We start from the raw sequence: 18,870 nt of genomic DNA, 5'->3' as shown, positions 1-18,870 counted from the left end.
TAAAGTTGCATTGAGGCGACCTGGGTAATGGTGAGCAAGTCACTTGGTCTTGCAAGGTGCCGGTCATTCATGCAAGATGTTACCTGCCCACAAGAACTGAGGGTGGCACTCACGACCTTGTGGACTGAACCCTTAGGGCAGGGGTGGGCAAAATGCGGCCCATGGGCCGAAAGCAGTCCGCCAGGCCATTTTATCCAGCCTGCAGGGCCCCTTAAAAATTTAGAAAATTAATATTTATCTGCCTCCGTGGCCCTCGATGGCTTACCAAAACTCAGTAAGCGGTCCTCCGCCTGAAATAATTGCCTGCGCCTGCCTTAGGGCCATCTCCATTGTAGGTCTGAGGCTCCTTCCCTATCTTGGAGGAGTGTTGTGATGCTTAACTATGGTTGGTGGAGCATTGTTTGATCTGTTGGTGAACGGGGCTGGCAGAGTTGCAAGGGAATCTGTCCAGTTACTTCTTTATTACTCCTGAATTCTATTTGTCCACGTAAATCTATGACTAGAAACGTGAGGACGAAGAAAGTGTTCCCTTGCCAGGAAGAATGAGGAAACAAAAAGGGTCAACAAAATAATCTTACAGGAGCAAATGTAAAACAGGCACTGGGAAGAATTTCTCTGAAATCAAAGGAGTCGCTCTCGTGTGTGGCCATTGTGGGATGAGAGTAAGTCCCTTTCTAAAAAAAAAAATTAAAAATAGATAAGAATAAGACCTGTTGAAGAAGCAGATTTCACACTGAGCTTCAAGGCGTCTGCAAATGAATGCACCACTTGGGAATAAAAATGATGACAGGCTTCTCAGCACCGAAAGCTGACTCACCGGTGAGCAGGTGCCTCTTGTCACTGGAAATTAGCACTTAACGTGAAGCAGGCAAGGCCACCACGCTAGAGTTGGTGGAAGGGTTCATGTCACAGTCTGAATACTTACTGTGGTGTCCAGTTCACCTGAGAGAATGTTTTGTATCTTCCCATTTTTTTAGACCAGTCGTCAGGAGAATTAATGTGAAAAAGGAAATAGAACATCAACTTGATAGGCATCTTTTTCAGTTTTAATGGGACAGACACCACAGTGAGTATTTAGGGACTATCATATGGTAAGTACATTACAATTGCGGAAAATAACTGAGCTGGTAGATTATTTATGAAATGACATGTGTATCCTTTTGAAAGACCCACTTGATTTCCTCAACAGGCCAACCCCAAGAGCTAGGACTGCAAGCGCACGCTGTTGGTTTTCCATCCACAATGTGCCAGATAGCTTTGAACACAGCCGTTGTAAAGTTAAATGCAAATGCTTAACCTGAACAATGCAGACCAGTTGATGATTAAATGCTTTTCATGTACTGCGTTTTTCTAGTTGATTGTGATTTGGTCTGGTTTTAAGGGAATTACATGTCATTTAAGCCTTACCTGCAAATATCGACTATTCAGAAAGAGGTAAATCAAGAGTCTTGGGGGATGTCTTAATTAGATTCTTGCTATGTCTTTTTTTATTTATTTTTTTTATTTTTTGAGTCGTTCACATCAGAATGAGGGAACGCACGCTACTAGTTAGGCTCTTCCAAGTGAAATTCAGCCTACCCTGGAGGATTTGACTGCAGTTTTATTGGCGTATAGTGCTTCTACCCATCCGTTTCACTGGAGGGGATTCTGCTCAATCTCCTTCTCTGGGCCAGTACAAGCTTTTTCCCTACAATATACACTAGTATTTTTGTCCACTTAATTTTTGACTGTGCCAAGCAATGAGGCTTCTGCCCCTTCCCCAGAGAAGTCAATAAGCTCTACAGTCAATGAGCTCTCGATGTAAGGAAGGTTTTTTCTTCCTTGTATTTTGACTGCTTTTTCCCTCTCTTGATTGTTTTCCAATACCTCTTATAATTGTGGTTTACTGATTATCAATCCTTGTCCTGCCTATGAAAACTGCTTTTTCAAGCAGTTAAAATGCACATTGTCTAGGGGGGGAAAAATGAATTACAGCTCCTAATCCTCCTAGTACTGACCCAAGAGGGTAGATATAATATCCAGGTCTGGGATGATCTATATTCCCTACCCTTCCACAGGCTTTCTGTAGGGTCTTGGGCAACTCTAGTAATCTCACCATGCCTCAGATCCTCATCTGTAGCATGGGGATAATGTACTTGTCCATCTGACATCATGTAGGTAGGTAAAACCTTCAGTATTGGGAGCTTCTCAGATACTACAGTGATTGTGGCTGGGAGAACTATTGGATATATAGAGAGGCAAGAATTGAAGGGCAGATTTTTAAAGGCCTTAGGGCTTTTATTTCCCATCAGTGAAAGTGAGATTGCTAAATTACTTTAAAAATTTGAGCATTCATCCTAAGAGATGTTGACCACACAGTGTTTCAAAAGGTGTTGAGTAGGAGCGGGAGGCACTCAACGTCTCATAGAGGTTCTCCTCTGCTCCCAGACCTGAACTGTCAGCCCAGGAGTGGTGGAAATTTCAACGCTTATTGACATCAGTGAAAGCAAATGTATGCAGTGACTGGGAGCTTTGGAAAATCCCACCCTAGAAAGCTTTCTTCACTAAACTACAGGAGCTTAAAAACCCCAGTCAAACCACATGAAGCAATGGAGGGCACCACATAAAGAAACTAGCACATGGCAGCAGTTACGGCACCACATTATCTGAGATGAAGAAAAGGAAAAGTATGTGTGAAGAGGAAGGTGTTAGATGTGCTCTGTAGTTTGGGCCTGAGGGGGAGGTACAGTAGTGTATCAATAGACAGCTACACTAGATTGTAGATAGCAATGCAGAAATCAGATAGTATCAATGCAGATACTATCAATGCAGATAGTAGATTGCAGATTGTAATTGTATATAGCAATGCAGAAATCTAGGTCTACTCTAAAGAAACATTCACCTTGATCAGAAAGTGTTAAGACCTTTTCAGGTTCACCTATAAGGAATGTGGGAATTGCTGTATTGGTGCAGACCTCTGGTCCCAGTATCCTCATGATCACCAACACCAAGGAGAAAAATGAAGTCTTGAACAAGTGCTTTGCACCTGTATTCTACCAGTCTAAGAGCGATAGCCTGCCGAATGCAAATATGATGCAGAATAGTCACAGTAGGGATGATCAGTGATTACCTACCAACAGTCAATGTAGAGCTGGTGAAAGTACAGCTAGAGAGGCTGGATATCTGTAAGTCAGCAGGACCGGATGAAATCCAACCGAGAATGCTGAACGAACTAGCTGAAGTTGTCACAGGACTGCTGGCGAACCTCTTTGAGAATTCATGGCGCACAGGAGAAGTCCCAGACATGAGTGACTGGTGCTTCCTGAATCTGGGGGGGCACCTGCAGAAGCCACCGATAGCAGTGGCCCTGTTGGGGGGCACCAACACTGACACTGTCTCCCACACCGTTCTCATTAGAAAGCTAGGCGACTGTGGCATTGATGTCTACACAGCCAGATGGATTGCAAATTGGCTGAGGGGCCACACTCAGAGGGTGGTGGATGGGTCCTATTCGACCTGGAGGGATGTGGGCAGTGGGATTCCCCAGGGCTGGGCCCTTGGGCCCGCACTGTTCAATTTCTTTATTAGAGACTTGGATGAGGGAGTGAAAAGCACCCTGTTTAATTCGTGGATGACATCAAGATTTGGGGTGAGGTGGGCACGCCAGAAGGGAGGGACAGGATACATCTGGACCTGGACAGGTGACAGGGGTGGGCGAATGAGAATAGGATGGGATTCAATACTGACAAGTGCAAGGTGCTGCTCTTGGGCAGTAAGAACCAGCAGCATACCTATAGGCTGGGGAACTTTCTTCTCAAAAGCACAGGAGCAGAAAGAGATCTTGGAGTCATTATTGACTCCAAAATGAACATGGGCCGCCAATGCGAGAACATGGTCAGGAAGGCCAACCGCACCTTGTCGTGCATCCACAGATGCATCTCGACCAGGGCCAAGGAGGTGATCTTCCCCCTCTATGCGGCACTGGTCAGGCCACAGCTGGATTACTGAGTCCAGGTCTGGGTGCCGCACGTCAGGAGGGACGTGGATAGCATGGAGAGGGTCCGGAGGAGGCCACTCGCATGATCGGGGGCAGCAGGGCAGACCCTACAAGGAGAGGCGACAGGACCTGAACCTGTTCAGCCTCCACAAGAGAAGGCTATGGGGGGACCTGGTGGCCATCTATAAACTCACTAGGGGAGACCAGCAGGGAATGGGAGAGACCTTGTTCCCTGAAGCAACTCCCAGAGTAACAAGGAATAATGACCATAAGTTGTTTGAGAGTAGATTCAGACTAGACATTAGAAGGCATTAATTCATGGTCAGGGCAGCTAGGATCTGGAACCAACTTCCAAAGGAAGTAGTGCTGGCTCCTACCTTGGGGGTCTTTAAGAGGAGGCTCAACGATTACCTGGCTGGGGTCATTTAAGCCCAGGTTTCTCTCCTGCCCAGGGCAGAGGGTCGGACTAGAAGATCTGCAAGGTCCCTTCCGACCCTACATCTATGAATCTATGAATCAGATGTCCAGATGCACTGAGCAGTGTTCCCACTGGTTTTCCTCCTTTTAACTATGTACCTATAGAAGGACTTCTTGTTGTTCTTGATTTTGGTTGCTAACCTAAATTCGGTCACCACATTTGCTTTTCTAATCTGCCCCCTACATGTGTGGGCCAATCTTATGCAGTTCTCCTTGGGACCTATTTCTAGCTTCCATTGTGGGTGAGCCTCCCTTTCCTTTTTTCAGAAGACCTGCAACTTCCCTATTGAGCCAAGATGGCCTCCCGGCCCCTATGCCACCTTTTTTGCATACTGGTATAGACTACTTCTATGCACTAAGGATTGGGCCCTTGAGGAGCGACCACTCTTCTTCTACACTCTTTGCCTGTGGTCTATGATCCTGTAGGGCATTCCTCACTAAAGTCCTTAGTTTATTGAAGTCAGCTTTTTTTTAAAGTCAAGAATTTGAACTTTACTGACAGATTTCCCAGCCCTACAATAGACGGTGATCACTGTTGCCCAGGTTACCCTCTATTGTCAGATCACACACCAGGTTGTCCCCACTGGCCAAAACTAAATCTAGGAGCATATTTCCTGAGACAGGTAGAGTTCATTGATACAAGTCAGGAATGTATGTGACCGGTCAGATCGGGCTGAGTGTTCTTCCCAAGAGATGTCTAGGTAATTAAAGTCACTCATGATGACCATATCCCATGCTTTCGTAGCCTCTTCCAGTTCTCTGGAGAATTCCAGATCTAGCTCCTCATCTTGATTTGGAGGTCTGTATTATATTCCTACAGCTAGGTCTCTTTCAGCATGTCCCCCCCACCGTATCTTGACCCAGAGGGTCTCAAGCCACCCTTCCTTAGTACCAATGTCAGCTTCCAATGATGTTTACTGCTCCTTTACATATAGAGCTACACCTCCACCCTTTTTCCAAATGTGATCTCTCCTATGAATGGTGTGGCCCTCTATAGCTACAGTTCAGTCATGGGTAGAATCCCATCAGGTCTCTGTTATCCCTATCCCTTCTGGAAAGCAGGAGGGCCAGTTCCTCCTGTTTGTTCCCCATGCTCCTGGCATTTGTGTACAGGCATTTGAGCCCTCTGCTGGAAGTCCTCAGTTTTCTGTCACATTGAGGGAGCTCCACTCCCTCAGCTCATGCTATAGTGTCCTTCCTGTCTTCTTCTGTTGTAATGGAAGTTTGTTTGCTGGCCCCTGACCTCTCTCTTCTTGTTGTCCCCCTGTCCACCATCCTGGCCAAGAAAAGAACCTTCCCATTTGATGTGAGCTGCATACTGTCCCATCCCAGATCTCTGTCTCTGCAGTTAATACTGTGGTCAAGGAGGCCGAAACCTTTTTGGTAGCACCATCACTGGAGCCTTTGGTTCTCCTCTTCAATACATCCATCTTCCCTAGGCCCATGGCCTGCAACTAGGAGGACGGAGGAGAAAACTACCTGTGCCCCAAACCCATTAAGTCCAGCCCCCAGAGCCCTGTAATCACTCATGACCCGGCCAGGATTGCTCTGAGCCGTGTCATTCATGCCCACATGAATGAGGAGCATGGGGTAGTGGTCGGAGGGCTGGACAAGTTTAGGAATCCTCTGTGCCATGTTCTGGATACGGGCCCCTAGGAGGCAGCAGATCTCATGGGCCAGAGGGTCAGGGTGGCAGATTGCTCACTCTGTCCCTTTCAGGAGAGAATCACTCAACGCAACCATCCTGTGTCTCTTCTTAGGGGTGGCAGCTATCTGCCTCCCCTCATCCAGAGCCGATGTTTCTGCTGATGTCTCTGCTGGTGATGTGAGAATTGCATTAGGGCTGTGCAAAGCTTTAGGTGCGATTCCATTTAGAGAAGATTCAGCCTGATTTGGTGGCCGAATCTCCGAATCTGAATCAAATCAGAAGACTAATAAAAAGGTTTGAATCAATTTGAAGCCTCCGTATTGATTCAAAGAAGATTTGGAGAAAGATTCAGAGATCCGGTGATTTGAGCAGTTCCCACTTGCCACTGCAGGGACCTGGACTCAGGCTCCATGCCAGTAAGTAGAGGGTGGGGCAGGGCTAGAGGAAGGGGAAGGGGACCATGGGGGGGGCCCCTGCCAGGCGCCATCCCCTGCTTGCTCCCCCAGCCCCCCTGAGTGCCCCCCCTACCCCCGTTCACTCTCCTAGCCCTGTCAATGACTGCCCTGTCCGGCCCCAACATCCCAGCACTAAAAAAAAAGAAAAAAAGAAAAGACCCCACACCCACCAGCAGCCATCAGGGCTTCTGGGAGCTCATGGCAGAGCCCCCCTTACAGGGCGGGACAGTGGGGTGCAGGGGGGATTGCCCCCTGCCTGGCAGGAACCAGTGAGTGCAGGGCATTTTTTTTTATGTGACAGGACGGTGGGGTCAGGTGGGGAAGCCATTGATGGGGATGGGAGAGTGGGCGGGGGATGGGGCGTTTGATTCGGAGATTTGGCGGCAGCCAAATCTCCAATCAGATTCATCTGAATCTATTTGGGACAGTGATTTGAACCATTGAATCAAATCACTGTCCCTCAAATTATAGTTTCATAGTAGCTAGGGTCAGGAGGGACCTGAACAGATCATCTAGCCCAACCCCCTGCTACAGGCAGGAGTGAATGCTGGGTTCACACAACCAGCTGAGTCCAAATCCGAAGTTGATGCTAGCCACTTCATAGAGGCGTATTGTGCATACCTGTTGCTCCATCCCAAGGGAGGAGTGCCCCTGGTACTGTGCGTCTTGGGACCTGAGATAACTATCTTCCAAGGAGCTCCCTGGTGGAGCTCCCAGTTGATCTTCCTGTTGTCCATCTTCATGTATCTGGGCATCCGTGCTCTTCTCAATTCATTCTTCAGAAGAGCCTGATAGTAGTAGTCCTCAAAAAGTCATGTGCTCCAGCTGAGGCTTGAACTCACAACCTTGGCATCATTTCTCCAGTACTGCTGTAAAAGTACCACATGCTAGCCCATTGCACCACTGAAGCTTGCTTTTGCTAGATTTTGTTTCACTGATTGCAGACCATTTCTCCAGTGTATCTATTCTGGATCCTAACTCTGCCCTCTGGAGCTTCCTCCCAAGTGTCCACAATTCCACCTAACTTGATGTCATCTACAAATGTGTTAAGCATGCACTTGGTCCCATCATTCAAATCATTTATCAAGATGTTGAACAATACCAGACCAAGAACAGACTCCTGGGGAACCCCACCTGATACCGCCTCCCAACTAGAGGACCACTCACTGAATACAATGATCCACCCAGTTATGTGTCCACTGTACAGTATTTCCAGCTAGTCTATTTCCTTAGCTTGTTAATGAGGCAGTTGTGGAAGAGTATCAAAAGCCTTGCTGTAGTCAAGGTATACCATACCCACTGCTCTGCCCCCATCCACAGAACCTGTCACTTTATCATAGAAAGAAATCAGGTTGGTCAGGCGTGACTTTCTCTGGTGAATCCATGCTGACACTTCCTGATCACCTTGTTATTCTCTCGAGGCTTCATAATAGATTCCTTGAGGACCTGTTCCATGACCTTCCAGGCATCAAGATCAAGCTGACTGGTCTCCAGTGCCTTGGATCCTCCTTCTTCCCCTTCCAGTGGTGTACCATGGCTTCCTCCGTCTCCCCAGGGGTGACCCAAGCAGGGTGCGAGACCCCGCCTCCTGCCCCATGGCACTTCTGGAGGGGAATTAGCAGCGTGGCACACTGGCCATGGTGGGAGGGTGGTGGCTAGAATTTCTGGCCAAAACAGCCAAAGAATGCCATAACCTGCCAGGTGGGCGGGTGGACCACATACAAAACACGGGAGGCACCCTGGGCTCTCTGGCCAGCACCCCCACTCCCCTGACCAGCACCCAAGGGCCCCCCCTCCCCTGTCTCAATATGCCACTGTTCCCTTCTTAAAGATGAGCACTGCATTTACCCTTTTCCAGCCATCTGGGACCTCACCCAACCTTCATGAGATCTCAAAAAGGATAGCCAATGGCTCCAAAATTACCGCAACTAATTCCTTCAGTACCCTTCCGTGTCCCATCCAGCCCTGTCATTTTGGAGTGCACTAATTAGCCTGCTCCAGCGGGCTCAATTAATTGCATGCATCAGAGCAGATTTATAGATTGCACATGCCAGAGCAGGCATTGGGCATGTGTATAGGTGTCCTTTGTCTCCTTCCTTGTCTCTGCTGCCAGCTGTTCATTGTCTGGTAGTTGCCCCTCTTTGTGTAAAATGAAATAAAAAAGGCATTAAATACTTCAGTCTTCTGTGCATCGTCTGTAACTAGATTGCCTTCTGCATTCCAGAAGCGACCTAAAATCTTTGGTCTTCCTCTTACTTTCAACGTAATGTGTATTAGGCAAATGTGCATTAAGTATAGGCGTATGTAAAAGCACATGTAGACATACCTGCAGTGTCCTTATTTTGCTGCTCTTCTTTCTTCCTCCCCTTAAGATCTTGATAGTCATTTTTTGGTCACTGGGTGCGTCTACACAAAACGCTAAATGCGCCAGTAGACTAATTCTGCTCTGCATTAGTGCATCAGGGCAAAAGCCATGTGCAGTAAAATTACTCTGCTGCACATTAGCATCACTAAAAAGGCATGCACCAGTGAGTTAGTACCTGTTATTACAGGTTAACATGCAGTAACTACAGCGCATTAATGCATGTGTAGATGCCCACTGTCACTCAAGTTACCTTCCATTCTTCTGTCTCATTAGGATAGGTGGAAAGTAGAAGTGCAACAGGAGACCAGCCTGACCAACAATCTCTTCAAAGAGCTGAAACTTGAAAAGGAATCCTATAAAAAGTGGAAACATGGTCATAGTGGTAGGAAAGGGTATGAGAGTATTGCATAGGCATGCATGGAGAACATTAGGAAGGCCAAGGTGGAAGGGAGAGGCTCCAGAAGCTTGAGCTTTGTGGACATGCAAAGAGAAGGCTAAGGTGACTTGAGCACGAGGTGCAAAACGTTTTCCTACCAGGCTCCTCAAGTTAGCTGCCAAAGGCATAAGAACATCTGATGTCTGGGAGTTGCAGCTAGACAAATCTAGGCCAAAAATAAGGCACAATTGTGGAGACTAATTAGCCGTTGAAATAATTGAGCAAGGTATGCGGTCGATTCTCCATCAGCTGCGGTTTTTGAATCATGATGTCATTCTTTGGGGAGATCAAATGAGGATTCATCCTAGGAAATCATGCTGCCAGTGTGGACAGATGAAAAGATTATCTTTGAATCTTATGCTCTATTCATTTAGTAGGCATTTAAGGACAGACCTGCTAAGCCAGAACTGCTGACTTCCTAAGATGAATCCTCATTTGATCTCCCCAACTGAGTCTGCTGGAGCATGCTAATTAGTTACCTGGTTCTTTCCCCTTGCCCCATCTCAGACGGCTCAATCCTATTCTACATTTATGTGCCTGGGTGGCCAGGACCAGGCTCCCAAGAGAGACGGAGTGGCTCAGTGAGATGGAAGGTCCTTGGTCTTGCCACTTTTCCCTTATGTTCTTTCTGCACCTTGCATTTAATATTTGGAATGGTAATAATAATGATGGTATCAGCTAAAATGGGGCAAACAGCAGTATTTGTAAACAGCATTTCTGTCCCATTGGAGGTTTGGGCCAGGGCTAGAAAGTAATGCAGCATCTGTCTCACTGAGCCACACTCTCTCATGCTGGCCCCCATGTATCCTTCCACCTTAACTAGCTTCTTCTTGGGTAATGCTGAGCCTGGGGCTTGGTGCTTAAGGAACTTTCCTGGGAAGCAGAAGATGCAGGCTCAAATCCCCTCTAGGTCAAGGGTACCTTAAATGTGGGTTTCAAGTGCCCTAAGCACTGAGCTATTGGGCTGAAAGGCACCTGTGTTGCTTCCAGCAAGTACACACACCTCTGATATTCCTGTTCTGTTGCATATGGAGAGATAAGCCTAACCATGTGTAAATGCCGTAAACCACAGTTACACAGCTATGTGAGAGCCACTTAGGCACCTCAAGGCAAAACAGGATTTGGACCTTGCTTTCTGACATCTGCTAATAGAAATATGAGGGCAAGAGACTTGGGGGACACACACATGGGGTCCTTTTTTATTTCCCTGCAAACCTGGAGAACACAGGGAAGTTTTTCAAATAGTGCTCAGCAGCCCTCAGGCTGGAAAACTTCATAGTTTCATAGTTTCATAGTAGCTAGAGTCGGAAGGGACCTAGGTAGATCATCTAGTCCGACCCCCTGCCTTAGCAGGAAAGAGCACCGGGGTCAGATGACCCCGGCAAGGTGCTCATCTAACTTCCTTTTAAAAATCCCCAGGCTAGGAGCCTGCACCACTTCCCCTGGAAGCTGGTTCCAGGCCCTAGCCACCCTGACTGTGAAGTAGCGCCTCCTAATATCTAATCTAAACTTACCCTCCGCCAGTTTGTGACCGTTATTCCTGGTCACTCCTGGCAGCGCACGGGGGAACAGGGACTCCCCCAATACCTGCTGATCCCCCCTGACCAGTTTGTAGCAGGCCACAAGGTCCCCCCTTAGCCTTCTCTTGTGGAGGCTAAACAGGTTCAGGTCCCGTAGCCTATCCTCATAAGGCCTGCCCTGCTGACCCCTGATCATACGAGTGGCCCTCCTCTGAACTCTTTCCATATTGTCCACGTCCCTCTTGAAGTGTGGCGCCCAGAACTGGACGCAGTACTCCAGCTGCGGCCTGACCAGTACCGCATAGAGGGGGAGGATCACCTCCCTGGACCTGCTCGAGATGCATCTGTGGATGCATGATAGGGTACGATTGGCCTTCTTGACTGCCTCCCCACACTGCCGGCCCATGTTCATCGTGGAGTCAATGACGACTCCAAGATCCTTTTCCGTCTCCGTGCTGGCAAGAGGAGAGTTCCCCAACCTGTAAGTGTGGTGCCGGTTCTTCCTCCCCATGTGCAACACCTTGCACTTGTCAGTGTTAAACCCCATCCTATTCTCATCCGCCCACCGTTGCAACCTGTCAAGGTCAGCTTGTAGCCTATTGCACCCTTCTAGTGCACCCACATCCCCCCACATCTTAGTGTCATCAGCAAACTTGAACAGGGTGCTTTCTACCCCCTCATCCAAGTCACTGATGAAGATGTTGAACAGTGCAGGCCCGAGGACCGAGCCCTGCGGAACCCCACTGCCCACATCCTTCCAGGTCGAGAAGAACCCATCCACTACCACCCTCTGGGTGCGGCCCTCCAACCAGCTGGCGACCCATTTGACCGTGTGGGCATCGACACCACAGTCTCTCAGCTTTTTGATGAGGACAAGGTGAGAGACAGTGTCGAAAGCCTTCCGGAAGTCCAAAAAGACTACATCCACAGCAACCCCTGCGTCTAATGATTTGGTGACCTGATCGTAAAAGGCCACCAGGTTGGTCTGACAAGACCTGCCACTGATAAACCCATGTTGGTTGCCCCTGAGCATGCATTCCCCCGCAAGGCCCTCCTGGACGTGTGCCAGGATAATTTTTTCAAAGAGCTTCCCCGGGATTGAGGTCAGACTAACTGGCCTGTAATTTCCCGGGTCCTCTTTTTTTCCCTTTTTGAAGATAGGGACCACATTGGCCCTCTTCCAGTCCTCCGGCACCTCGCCAGAGCACCACGAGTGCTCATAGAGCCGTGCCAGGGGTCCCGCAATGACCTCAGCCAGTTCCTGTAGAACCCTAGGGTGAAGATCGTCCGGACCAGCGGACTTGAACACGTCCAGCTTCTCCAGAAGTACCCTAACTAACTCCTCGCTAACCCTTGGCCCAGGCGTGTCTCTCTCGGGGCCCGAGGGGGGCCCAGCAGGGAGGTGGCTGAACTGGTCCCTACTTAGGAAGACAGAGGCAAAGAAATCGTTAAATATGTTAGCTTTGTCATCTGGCGTGATGACTAAGTTGCCCATCGTGTCCTGCAGGGGCCCCACATTACCCGGGACCCTCTTTTTACCCCCTATGTATTTGAAGAAGGACTTCTTATTGTCCTTAATCCGGGAAGCTAGTCCTATCTCCAACTCTGCCTTGGCCCTCCTGACTGCCCCCCTACATCCTCGGGCGACTATAACATAGTCCTTCTTGGCGATGACCCCATCTCTCCATTGGGTATATGCCTCCCTTTTAGCAAGGAGACATTCCCGGATGCTCTTAGTGAGCCATGGGGGTTTATGTGCCCTCCTGCTCCCTTTGACCCTTGTTGGGATTACCTCCCTTTGGGCATGGAGGATCGTCTCCTTAAGGAGCAACCACTCACCTTCGACATCTGATTCCCTTCCCCTCTGGGTCCTCAGCGCTTCCCCAACTATCCTCCTTAGCTTGTTGAAGTCAGCCCTCCTAAAGTCTAGGGCTGTTGCCTTGCTGCAGCCCTTTGCCACCTTACGCTGGATGGTGAATTCCAGCAAGCGATGATCACTGTCTCCCAGGTGGCCCATCACCCGCAGCCCCCTCACCAGGTCCTCACCCGTGGCCAGCACTAGGTCCAACAAGGCGTCTCCCCTGGTGGGACTGTGCACCTCCTGGGTTAGATGGAGGTCCTGCAGTCTGGCTAAGAACCGACGTGAGCGATCAGACTTGGCTGACTGCTCCTCCCAGCAGATGTCTGGGAAGTTTAGGTCCCCCATGATGACCACATCCTTAGCCCTCACTGCCTCTGTAAGCTGACCTAAGAATTCCAGGTCAAGTGAGATCCTAGCCCCATTGGTTGGTTTAGTGTCCTCTAGGCAGAAGTAAGATGACATGCCCTCCATAAATTGGCACACCGTCTCTTAACTATAAAGCGGTTTCCACATACGGTGCCTTCTATTATATGGTTTTCCCCCAGTCCTCATCTGACCCGGAGTTTTTCATAGACTTCCAGGGACTACAGTGCTGCCTTTGCCTTGGCTTTGCCATGTGGTTTATACTGATTTTTTCGCTGACCTAATTTCAGTTTTTGCATTGTCAACATATGTTTTTGTCGATGTAAATTTACTCTTTGCACAAAACAATCACCTTTTACCTAGAATGTGAAGGGAAAAGGAAATGTGAACTTTGCAAATATTAGAATTGTTCCTTTCGGCTTCAGGAAATAGGGCGATTTCACCTGAAAAAAGAACGGAATTGTGCTTTTTCTCCTCTCCTTTATAAACCCCAAAGATCTTTTTTGATTTTTTTTTCTGAGGGTTTTTTTGTTTGTTTGTATGTTTGTTAAATAACTGCTGCTTTTCATTATATTTGTTTCCTGTTCCCACTAGAATCAGTGGCAAAACTCCCCTCGCTCCACGGCTGGCTGAGAGCTATGGGGAATAGCTGGTGTTGGTGTTTCGGACCCACTACCGCACCCATCTTTTTTCCTCCGCCATAGAAAGATGGGCAATGCATAGGGTTGGGTGGCAGTGGTGAGGAACGCTGGCAGTGTCTTTGTAGATGAAAAACTTGATTCATCTTTGTTACAGTTATGTTGTCACTAAGTTATTCAGTCTGGTCTTGGGGTAGTTGATGGTTCCATTTCTTTTTTATTTTTAAAAGAAAGCCAAAGGCTTCCAGAGGATTGCATGGACACTGTTTTGTCAATACAAAGAATCAGACAAAATGGGTATCAGCTTTAATGGAGCAGGAGATGGCCCGTGATGGACTCCAAGTTTTGTCTCCCCTGTTCTTGCAGGTGGAGATCCATAAAGCTGAGCTTGAGAGATGTCCCATAGTTCTCAATGGAAAAGACGGGGTGGGAAACCTTACACGTTACAAATCTTCTGAGTACTCATGGATTAGCAGAAAGCAGCCTGATGAATCTGCTGGGCATGTATCTGCTCTGGGATGGACAGGAAACACGTAGGGTTGCTTCTGGAAGGGCAGAGAGCCATGAGTTATCGCATGTATGGGAAGAACAAGGTGTTAAAGGAAGTGGGTTGAGTACCTTGGGAATCCTCCGTGCCCTAGAGTGTAGTAAGGCCTCTTGCCAATGTCTTGGTACATGGAGCACACTGCCAAGGACGGTGTCAAGACAAAGGCTGGTGATCCTGGCAATAACTGGTGATGGTTATAACTCTGTCACAAGTGGATATGGCTGTAAGTGGGTGATAATGAAAGCGGGCAAAAGCCCATCATGAACAGTTTGACCCTGTTCAGCCCTCTGCATAAATGGGCTGAATCCTACGATGGGCTTGGAAGCCTTCAACTTGCACTGGAGTCACTCGGTGCGGAGGGCTTCCTGCATCATACAGCAGATCCTCATTGCCCTACAGGGTATTAATGTCAAGTCCACAGGGCCCAGATTGAAACCAGCCAAGATGTACCAGTCCACTTTTGACTCCTGCTGAGTTCAGTAGGAGCTCAGAGCACTCAGCCCTTCAAAAACCCCATAACTCTCACCCACGTTTGGTCTCTCCAAGTAATCACAAAGTGAAGGCAAAACTAGTCCACCACAACTTTTTACTGATGTTGAATCCAAATGAGCAGCTTCTTTCCCAGCATCACGGCATGTCCGAACACAAGAAAATATCACGATCTTTGCATCCATTTTATTTTAGATTAAAAATCTAAGCTATGTAGAAACAAGGTATAACTGTCCTGCCTTGTGGTGAACAACATTACAACTCTATGATGCTGTAGTATAGCAGATCCCTCCCAAAATGGTTAGCTTATAAAGTACAAAGCAAAAAAAATTAAAAAATAAAAAGACCCAGTTGCACAGAATAGAAAAACATCTACTCCATCTGGGTGGGCCTACCACCCAGAAGGTCCTCTCATTAAGACTGACATCCCAAGAAAAATGTACCCCACATGGGATGTTGTAAAAGTTAGATCCAGATCTGGTTTCCAGCTGCATGAGAGTTTGGCCTGGGATGGATTGGTCGGGGTCATGATCAGGACAGAGGGCGTATGTGAATTACAAGTACAGGCTCCAATGCTAAGCCCTTGGTCCCTGACCCTTCGAAGTGATGGGGTGTTTTGATTCGGATCAAGCTCGTGATAACAAATACACTGATGCAGAATTCCTTAGAAATAATAAGTGAAGGAAAACATACGGTGCAGTGATTTATACTTCAGCATTTTTCTTCCCTTGTAGATTTTTGTGGGAGTTCTTCCTGTATTGTACCCGCCCCATTACGATCATGTAGAGAGCGAGTGAGGTCCTCAATCAATGCCTATTGTCTGACTTTGTGGATTTGTGTGTCTTCCGGCAGGTGTGTCCTCTGTGGCGTCCCTGATGTCCCTGGCTTGGGTGCTAGCCTCCTATCACAAGCTTCTTCGGGACTCTAGGGACGACAAGAAGAGTATGAGCTACAGAGGGGCCCTCATACATCTCTTCTGGCGCCTCTTCACCATCTCATCCAGAGTTATTTCTTTTGCTCTCTTTGCTTCCATCTTCCAGCTCTACTTTGGGATCTTTGTAGTGGTCCACTGGTGCGCCATGGCTTTCTGGATCATCCATGGCGGGACAGACTTCTGCATGTCTAAGTGGGAGGAGATCCTCTTCAACATGGTGGTAGGGATTGTGTACATTTTCTGCTGGTTTAATGTCAAGGAAGGGCGGACTCGATACCGAATGTTTGCATATTACACTGTAGTCTTGACAGAGAATGCTGCCTTGACACTCCTTTGGTATTTTTACAGAGATCCTAACACTACTGACTCATATGCCGTGCCAGCACTGTGTTGTGTCTTTCTTAGCTTTGCTGCTGGGATAGCTTTGATGCTGTTATATTATGGTGTGCTGCATCCCATGGGGCCAAGAGCTAAGATTTTTGCCAGCTCCTGTTGTGCCGAGCTGCTCTGGGGCATTCCTTTGCCCCCTGATGTTGAGCCCATGGCACCTCAAACCCCTGGGTACCGGGGGGCCCAGGTTACGCCTACCAGAGCGGTCACGGAGCAACAGGAGGAACTCACAGCTGACACTTGCTTGCCAGTTTTCCAGGTGAGAGCAATGGTGCCATCTACTCCATCTGGGCGGGCCTACTACCCAGAAGGTCCTCTCATTAAGATTGACATCCCGAGAAAAAGGTACCCCGCATGGGATGCTCATTTTGTAGACAGGAGGTTAAGAAGGACTATCAACATTCTCCAGTATGTCACCCCCACAGCCGTAGGTATTAGGTATAGAGACGGACCTCTCTTATATGAGTTGCTACAATATGAATCTTCACTTTAAAGCTCCTTTAAAAAAGAAAAAAAAAAACGTAAAAGAGGGGACCTTATTTTTGTTTACGGTAAATACAGATCATGAAACAAACACAGCCCTTCCGATAAGCTTTCTTTCTGGTTGCTGTATGTATAAAAAAAAAAAAAAAAAGATATTCTCTATGTTTTGTAAGTAAAAACAAAAAGAAAAACTTTTCTTTTGTTTTTTACACGCAAGAAACAGTATTTCAACTTCCACACCTAGGATCCAGAGGTGGAGAAGAGGCGTCTCCGTATCCGTTTTATACCTTATACCAAGTGTAGAACATTATTTATGGGATTGGTGCTGATTGAAAAATAAAAACAAACAAACAAACAAACAAACCTACAACTGCCTTATGCCCTGAGGTGCTGAGTTTCATTAAGTACTGTCACCTTTCTCATGCAAAACTCTTCAGTGATTTTATGCCAGGAAAAAAATGAACAACCGTAATATACAAAACGTTAAAAAAAAAAAAAACAAGCAAAGAAAAGCAAAGAAAAACAACAACAGCAAACATACAACCATGACAAAAAAAGAAACGTACAAACAAAAAAATCGCTGCTCTTATTGGCTTTTGGTGAAAAAGCAAAACGACTAAAGATGAGAAAGCAAAGCAGAGACACCCCAAAAGACATTTGAATCTTTAATGGCTGAAAGAGAAGATCAGGGCCGTAACACAATTTGGCGACATGGCTATAACATAGTTTGGTCCTGTCGTTGCAGGCTGGATCAAACCCTGTTATGAAAGCAATCCCCCGACACAATGGTTTTCTTAATGTAAATGGACCATACGTGATGGCCAGCTACACCCAGTTTGCACCAAATTCCCCTAGTGATACTGTACCTGATCTCACTTGCAACAGTTTTACACACCGTAACTCCATTACTTCAGTCGGCTGACTCCTGATTCACGCTCATGTGAGCGAGTCCAGAAGGAGGCCTGTCATGCTGATTTCTGGAAAATAATTAACCCGTGATCTTTAAATTACATACCAAAAATATAGTGCAAAAGTAGATTTACGCATATCTAATAACTATTTCAGTAATAATAAAACTCAGCATAGTAGCAAAAAGAAAGTCAATTTAAAGGCACAATACTTGATCAGTGACTGGCAAAATAATTTGACCTGCTGTATCATTTTAAGGCTGTAAAAAGGCATACTTGTATTCTTTGTACTCTTGTGTACGGCCTGTCATGTTCCATTCAGTACAAGCCTTAAAGTGATTGTAAAGCACTCTTTCTTTTATCTGATTTGGGGGTGGGGGTGGAATTTTGTTTTGGTTTTTTTTAAAAGAAAACAAAACCGAAAAAAAAAATTGGGATAAAATCTTCAAACCGTAATAACCTGCTATCGACTCCTTTCTAAAGATGATTTGGTGCTTTGTATTTTTGTTGACGCTATTGTTGTGACTTAGCTGAGAATTAACTCAGTACCTTCGGGGACCTGCTGATATAGCTTTTTGGTGTCACTCTCTACTGTAAGTACACGGCAAGAAACAACACCACAGGAAACTCAAGAGCGTAGTGCGAGCACCCCGGTTTTAGCTTAGCGGTTTCACCGCGAAAGAAATCCTTCCGCCTCCGTTGATAGCCAGGCTTAGAAGGATATCTGCTAGGGGTTTGGTGGCCGAGCAGACATGCTCACGTAATCGTCTCGGTGTCTGAAGATTTTGCATCTCTTTAATTCTGTCGCTGTGTTGTGATCTCCTTGTTTCAAGTGAAATCACAGGTCGTGTGTATGTAAGGCCATTTTCCTTTCCGCGAGTATTGCTCCTTTAAAAGAAAATCCCCGTTTCAGGGCATCGTTCAATCCCGCCATCCCTCAGCTTGGTGGGTAAAAGCAACAACAACAACAAAAGCTATTTTCAGTGAATACTGGAGTATTTTCTGTGTGTAATTGTAAATTTTTTTATTCCAGAATTACTGTAACTATCTAGGGTGCAAACCTCCCATGTTGACCTATTCAGAAGACAGGATCATCATGGGGGGCGGGGGGGGGAAAGATTTTTTTTTAATTATGGTTGTGGCTTTTTCTTATTTGACGAATCCTTTCCTTTTTTGTTTTTTTTTTTAAATTACAATAGGTGTTTAAAGAAACTAGTGCAAATTTTATATAACAGTTTAAAGAAGCTGAATGCTTTCTTCGCCTGAATATACCTGAATAGAAACATTTTTTCAGTCCATAATGCTTTGCAGTGTTCTGAGCGGATCAAGTTGTTTTTGTCCAATTTTTTTTAAAGAGGAAAACTAACAAAACTTAAATAC

At 46.8% G+C, this 18,870-nt stretch overlaps 1 protein-coding gene across 1 annotated transcript in view; it reads left to right on the top strand.

The window, feature by feature from the left end:
- XKR6 (XK related 6) overlaps nucleotides 1–17,864 on the top strand; it is a 314,024-nt gene extending 296,160 nt beyond the window's left edge. The window contains exon 3 of the mRNA XM_090027276.1: nucleotides 15,628–17,864. Coding sequence (XP_089883402.1) covers nucleotides 15,628–16,592 — 965 coding nt within the window. The 3' untranslated portion in view covers nucleotides 16,593–17,864. The remainder of the gene's footprint in view (nucleotides 1–15,627) is intronic.
- The last annotated feature ends 1,006 nt before the right edge of the window (nucleotides 17,865–18,870 follow it).

This window comes from Crocodylus siamensis, chromosome 1, assembly GCF_052110815.1.
Source record: "Crocodylus siamensis isolate JL-2025a chromosome 1, ASM5211081v1, whole genome shotgun sequence".
Lineage (NCBI taxonomy): Eukaryota > Metazoa > Chordata > Crocodylia > Crocodylidae > Crocodylus > Crocodylus siamensis.
This window is presented reverse-complemented; position numbering and strand designations above follow the sequence as displayed.